The sequence below is a fragment of the Arachis hypogaea genome, chromosome 20 (genome assembly GCF_003086295.3).
Source record: "Arachis hypogaea cultivar Tifrunner chromosome 20, arahy.Tifrunner.gnm2.J5K5, whole genome shotgun sequence".
Lineage (NCBI taxonomy): Eukaryota > Viridiplantae > Streptophyta > Magnoliopsida > Fabales > Fabaceae > Arachis > Arachis hypogaea.
In genome coordinates, this window is record NC_092055.1 from 9,225,513 (window position 1) to 9,232,910 (window position 7,398).

The following is a 7,398-nucleotide window of genomic DNA, read 5'->3' on the forward strand; positions in this document are numbered from 1 at the left end:
AAAAAAATAATTTTTTTATAAAACTCGGACAGTCCGTTTTGATTTAAAAAAAAAAAAACTAAAAACGGATGGTCCGTTTTGTTTTAAAAGAAAAAAAAAACATTGTTAACGAAGGGTCCGTTTTCAAATTTAAAAAAAAAAAAACAAAAAGTGTAAACGGAGGGTCCGATTTCATGTTAAATAAAAAAAAAACAAAAACAAAAACTAATCGGACGGTCCGATTTGTGATCAACGAATTTTTTAACAAAGAACTCGGACGGTCCGATTTCTCCATGTCCCACACCTGTGTCTAACACCTGTATGCACCATAACCAAGCACAACTCACACACTCCTCCAATATAAAAAAAATTAGCCACAAGTGGAGCATAAGGGGATAACAAAACCAACCTAAAACAAATAGTGAAAAATAACCAATGCAAAAAACACTAATAGTATCTCATTATCATATTTTACATTGCCATCAATAATAAAAGGGATCCATACCTAACCACTCTTTATAGTTCATAAAGGACAGATGGATAATCTCGTCAACCCCTTTTCCTCTATTCTAAAAAATCCTTCTATTATTTTCTAACCAAATGTTTCAAATAATCGCAAAAAAATATATCATCCATCTCTTGCGCTCCTTCTCACTAGTTGATAACTCAGTCCAACTTTAAAAATGTTCATTTAGCGTCCCCGGGTACGACCATTGCCTTCCAACAAATGATATCCATGCACACCAAACCTGGCAAGAAAATTCACAACTAAGAAACAAGTGGTGATCATATTCAACACATTTGTTACATAACACGCATACAACATCTTTCTGGTTAACAATCCCAAATCGACTCAGTCTTTCTTTCGTATTGACCCTGTCAGTTAAAACAAACCAGACAAATAACTCAACTCTTAGTGGAACTAGACATTTTCAAACTGTCCTAGTAAAACGGTAACTTATTATATCTTCCGGAATCATTTCCGTCTGCAACACTTGCACAAAAGAGTTAGTACAAAATACACCTTATTTATCAAATTTCCACACAACTCTATCCTCTCTGTCATAAGCAAGTTTGACCAGTCTTAATGTATCATGCAACTAGTTCACCAAATCTAACTCCCATTGGAATAGCTCTCGCCTCCATTGGAAGTTTCATCTCCACTCTAACCAATCTTATAACCCACAATCCTCTATAACGAATCCTCTTTAGTTTGAAACTGAGAAAAGTCTCGAAAACTGATCTTTTAGAGAACCGCCACGCAGCCATACATCCTCCCAAAATCGAGTCCCTCTCCCATCACCAATCTCCATAGACAACCCAGTAATCATCTTCTGTCTTACTTGTTGATCCTTAAACTATATCTGGCAAAATATCTTTTCGCGGGACCCTGGACAGGTAATACCTGGGAGGACAGCAACACATTTGGGTTCAGATTTTTACAAGAGCAAACCACCTTCTTCCACAATGGACACTCCTCCTTCGAAAAACGCCACTACCACTTAAATAGAAGAGCTGTGTTAAGTATCATGGCATCCCCGATATCCAACCAGCCAAACTTTTTGGGAGCCTGCACCACCTCCCACCTGACCAAGGTCATACCATTCTTTCCATCCTCCTTACTCCATAGAAATCTTCTCTATAAGGAGATCAGTTTCTCTGCAACAGCCTTTGACATTTTATATAAACTCAAATAATATACAGGGAGACTGTTCAATACAGATTTAATGAGCACCAACTTATTAGCTTTATTGAGTACTTTCGCTTTCTATATGCTAAGCTTCTCCTCCACTTTGTCTATAATTGGCTTCCAAATTTTAACCAACCTCGAGTTAGCTCCTAACGAGATCCCCAAGTATTTAACTGGAAGAGAGGCTACCTTACAACCCAGCATGCTACACATACAATGTACCCACTGATCATCACAGTTAATTAGAATCAAGTTAGATTTATCAAAATTAATACTTAGCCCCGACATCAATTCAAAACAACGAAGAATCCTCCTGTAATTCTTAATGGTCTCTTCCTCCAGAGGGAAGAACAGAATAGTATCATCTGCGAACTGAAGATGCGACAACTCAATATGATCTCTACCAACCAGTAGCGGAGATATGTGCTCATTTCTTATCGCTTCCCCAAACATCTTATGTAGAACATCAATGACAAGTACAAACAAAAATGAAAACCGTAGATCACCTTGTCGCAGGCCCCTTTCCATCTTAAACGACTTAGATGGCGAGCCGTTTATCAATACTGACATAGAACACGTACTTATACACTCAATCACCCACCCCTCCATCTTCATTCAAAACCCATCTTTTGCAGCACAAGGTCCACAAAACTCCACTTGACTCTATCATATGCTTTCTGAAAGTCTAACTTTATTATCACCGCTTCCTTCTTTATCGATTTAATCTATTGAATAGTTTCACATGCAATAAGAGCTCCGTCATGAATCTTCTATCCCTTAACAAAAGCACTTTGTGTCTCACCTACTAGCTGTGGCATAACTGCTCGTATTTTCCTAACCAGCATCTTCGAAATGACTTTATACACACACCCTACTATGCTCATCGGCCTAAGGTCTTTGATTTCTTTAACATCCGCCGATAGCTTGGAAGTCAGGAAGAAACCCAACACTGCTTCTGTGAATTCAGAACCAATTTCAGCCTAACACTTCTTTATGAAGTTCATGTTGTACCCATCGCTTCTTGGAGCCATAGATGATTCATAATCTCACACAGCTTCTCTAACCTTCTCAAGAGTCTGTTGCAACTTCAAAGCCAAAACATCCTTTTCACCAATTATTTTTACCAAACCGTCCCTGAAACCGTAAATTTTTTACACATTACATATTTCTGCAAATAAAATTTTAAATAATTTAAATAAAATTTTATTTACATAATTAAATTAATAAATTAATAAAATTGAGCATTGAAAATCCAAAAAATAAAATTTCAAAAAAAAAAATTGAAAAAAGGGATAAAATATGAGGCAAAGGAACATTCGAAGTCTCCTCTTACATAATAGAGAGAGCATAGGCGCACAAGGAACGAATCTCTTCAGAGCCAAATCCACATTTTAATTCTTTTCTATGGTGGAAGAAGAAACTCAAGAAAGAGTGGCCTAACCCTTTGTCTTCTTCTTCTTCTTTCTTTGCTTCCTACTCTCTCACGCATGCACAACCCACTCTGCTACCCTCTCTCTTCTCTGCTTCTTCATTCCGTTACTGCAACCGGAGATTCACTCTTTCCGACATACCCACCATCAAAATCATTCCTTTTCTCAAGATTCACTGCTTCTGCCCCTCTGCTCCAACTGGGTCTCTTCCAATTTCTCCTGAGGGCTATTCACTTGCGCTAGACTCTTGAATCCCCAAATCAGTTTTATTCATATAATAATCTAGGATTTTTGTTGGAAGATATTTGCTTTCTGCATGGATATTGGAGGTGGGTAACTGGGTAAGTGTCATTAGTAACATGGCGTTATTCTTTGGTGGATGTGGATCATTCGTTAGCTTGAGCTTTTGAGACGTGACAATGATTTCTATCCCTCGGTTTGTCTCAGCCATTGGTATGGATTTCAATTTTATATGTGTTCAATGTAAAATTCTGGATTCTGAATCTCATCGACAAGGGATTCATTTGGGATGATAATTGGGAACTCTACTGTAGATCAAAAGTTGTTTGAGGAATTCAATTTTCATCATTTGGCTTTGGAGATCAAAAGTGTTTCTATTTTAATGTTGATTGTTCCTTATGCAAAATTGTTGACTTTGTATTGAAGGGAACATAAGATTGGGGATCTAGTTATATAGACAGGTATTGGTGATTTGTTGTTGTTAATTTGGAGGCATTTGTAGTGAGTTTTGTTTGTATAAAGTGTTGCTGCAATGTCTGGGGGAACGCCTGTTGGGGTTGGAGGTGGATTTATGAGGCAGAGACATAGTCAAGGGTATGCTAGCAGTGGTGATGACCTAGAGGATGATGCATGTTCGAGGCAGCGGTATTTTCTGCCTCCGCCACCGGCGCGCAAGACATGGATTGAGGTGCTGGAGAATTTTCTTTGGCTTGCCTCAGCTGCTTTCATTCTATACTTTGGTGATCGGCATTCCAATTTCATATATCTGTTGTGCCATGACAATCGAATTAGAAGGTAACAAGTAACAACACAATTATGCATAACAATTAGAATTCTATCTGTTAATGCATTATCACTTTTGTTATCTTACCAAAGATAATGGTATTGGTAGGTTGGTAACAATTATAAATCTTGACTAGATTAATCCTCACTGTCATTTTAGAGGTATGAATGTTGTGGAGCATGTTGAATTTGTAAACCATGTTTTTTGAAATGGGGCAGATCCTCTTATGTGAAAGTTGTGCATGACCTGGTTACATGCATATACTCATCATTGAGCAGCTATTCGGGTCTTGTTACAATTGTGAGAAATAGAAAAACAACTTGATCATTGGTGAGAATGTGTACATGACTTGGTCTTGCAATTTGCATAAGAGAATATGTTCTCCTAGTTGGAAATTGTGTAGATCTGCTCAGCTTAATATTTTGTCTTAATGGGCATTAGTTGAAAGGTGTTGGGGATTATCAAGTTCATTCACCACATTGTGAGATATGGAACATTGTGTATAAATTGAAGTTATTTAAGTTAATTGAAATCTCTATATTAGGCCAAAATGTTTTGTTGGAATTGCAAAAATTGTCAAGCTGTCCATTTTAACAGATCCAAAAATGATTGAGAAATTAAGTTATATTGAAGCATATGCTGCTTATTAAGGATGCATATTTGAAAAAGAAAACTAGTTTAACCTTTTCTTCTGTTTGATGAAAGTGGAGATGGGTGTTTATGTCTGGTCATTTATATCCAACTGTTTTTCTTTTAATAGATTATATCTACATGTATGTAAACTATATATTGAATGAAACACTATCGTAACAGATTTTTTAATCTTTGCTTTCTATTTAATTGTTTTTTCCTTTTTTCTATGAAAACCCGGTTAGATGATGTATATGATGAGTATGGAGACTGTGTTTTTATACGTGTTTGAAGATGGCTGAATTTGAGTTAATGGGGGAATCTGGAAACTGTATAGTTGCTGTGGTTCTGAGAGACTTTAATATTTGACTTAATTTCAGAACCACAATTTTCATTATCTTCTCCTTAGTTCTATTGCAGACTGCCTTTATATCTTGGGATGATAGGTGTCAGTTTGAACGCATTGATTTTCGTTTATACAAGTGTCTTGGCGTGGAGTGTCCAGAGATTTGATGAAAAGTGGGGGTTAAAAAAATGGCAGATACAGAGCATCAGCGTCTTGCCGTTTGCCACAGCATTTGGAGTAGTCTCTTTTTGCTTGTAAGGATCCACATGTCTTCTATTTATCTTCCATTGCAAGTTATTTTTCAGTATACCCCTGTTTTGCCGACTCTGTGTACTTCGACTTCTCTAGGTTCACCTTTGCTTTGTGGCCAATATGGAATTTCTTGACGCTTCCTCTTCTGGTATATTAACAATTTGGTTTCGCATTTGTCCGTATTTCATTTGCTGCCAAAAGGTAAAATTGTGGTAATACCATATTGCTTTTTGTATTCTGCAGTTCACACTATTCATGGCTTGCATGGTAGTATTCCCTTACCTCATTTTCGGGACATTCCGGCCTCAATACGATGAATTCCGTACAGATTAAGCCTCACGACGATTCAAGTGAGGAATAGTACTGACATAGATGAAAGAGTTTCTAACACACATTGACAATGATTGATTGGTAGCTGTTGCAAAATGTGGTTTGAAGTTTTGTGGCATGGATAGAGTAGCATGATGTTATTGCATGCTATCCTTTCCAAAATTGTTGCTAACTGTAAGAGCTAAGATTCGTTTCGACTTCTAGGTTGATTGTTAAGGCGGCTGATATTAACTGCTACAGGTAGAGAGATATAGGTTTCATGTTTCAACAGATCAGACAAGTGTTTGATGCTATCAATTGAATTGCCTTCGGTTGCTGGTATCCTAACACCAGTTTTGCTTTATTGCTTTTGTTTGCCTATTTTTCAGTGTGTTTGAAATTCATCCCCAAAATTGCTTTTACTCAAATCGTGAATTTTTCAAGTGAGATGCTGAATCTGCTTTTTTTTTTTTTTTTTTTTGTTCATGATTTATAACACCCTTTCATTAAGACTCTTCTGACTTGGTAGTTTTTGCACTCTTTCAACTTTTGTTTGTGTGTTTTGTCGAATGCTTGGCACACAGGCACATCCCTTGCAAGAATCAATAGGCCGAAACCCTAAACCCTAATCGAAAAACGTTTAGCCCATTTTTGTGTTTCTTTCGAAAGGATCCAATAGTAAGGATTTGAAACATGAATGATGAATGAACCATGTCCAAAAAACTACGAAGCACGGACACTTCTCTGAGTTATCGTGTCTGTGTGTCGGACACATTTCGGACACGACGCTCACCGACATTCGTCCGTCTGCGGTGTCCAACCGTGTCTTCAGAAAAAAATAAAAAATTCTTCTTCGGATACGCCTGGACACACCTAAATACTATCACATGTCCGCGTGTCCAATCTTATTCTTAACATATATTCTTAAAATAAATTTAGATATAGTATATATTATTATTTATTAAAATAAAAAAATATTTTAAATAGTTGATATAATTAAAATAAGACATTAAAAATAATTAAAAATTTAATTTATATTTTAATATTAATAAAATATCAAAATATCATTACAATTTATCTAAAAAATACTTTATATTTTATATATATGCGTGTTCCCGTGTCATGTAAAATTTTAAAATTCGCGTGTCGGTGTGTCCCGTGTCCGTGTTAGTGTCCGTGCATCATAGCCAAAAAATAAAAAGCATGAATGGAGAATAATAATAAGTTAAAGTACTGAGTTATCAGAAAAAAAAAGTTAAAATACTGATTTAATTCTTAATGTTTGAGAAATCTTGATTTTGTCTTTAATTTTTAAATGTTTTATTTCATTCTATTTTAATTTTTGTCAAGATTATTTTTTTAAAATAGTTTTTCCCACTGTTATCTTCTAGGTAGAGATAATAATTAGGGTAAAAAACAGATATAAGCCAAGGGGAGATCCATATTACGCAAATAAGCCAAACGAAAATCTCGTTCAGCAATCAACTAAAGCATACTTTTATGTAATTCGAATCAACAAAATTCGAATTACACTTCAACATAATTCGAATAGATCTTTGTCGAATTATCCCCAGCACTCCTCCTAAGTAATTCGAATCATGTTGCATCGAATTACTAGTATCACGTGACGCATAGAGAGTTCGAATCATATTGATTCGAATTACTCGCTTTTCTTTTCAAGTGGTAATTCGAAACATGTTGATTCGAATTAAATGGGTTTCGCCTATATAAGGAGTTC

At 35.9% G+C, this 7,398-nt stretch overlaps 1 protein-coding gene across 1 annotated transcript; it reads left to right on the forward strand.

Moving 5' to 3' along the window:
• The first annotated feature begins 2,983 nt into the window (after positions 1-2,983).
• Positions 2,984-6,024, forward strand: LOC112783729 (uncharacterized). The gene is made up of 4 exons (XM_025826776.3): positions 2,984-4,134; positions 5,174-5,353; positions 5,448-5,499; positions 5,595-6,024. The coding sequence occupies exons 1-4, from the start codon at positions 3,872-3,874 to the stop codon at positions 5,682-5,684; spliced, it is 585 nt and encodes a 194-aa protein (XP_025682561.1). The 5' UTR covers positions 2,984-3,871; the 3' UTR covers positions 5,685-6,024.
• The last annotated feature ends 1,374 nt before the right edge of the window (positions 6,025-7,398 follow it).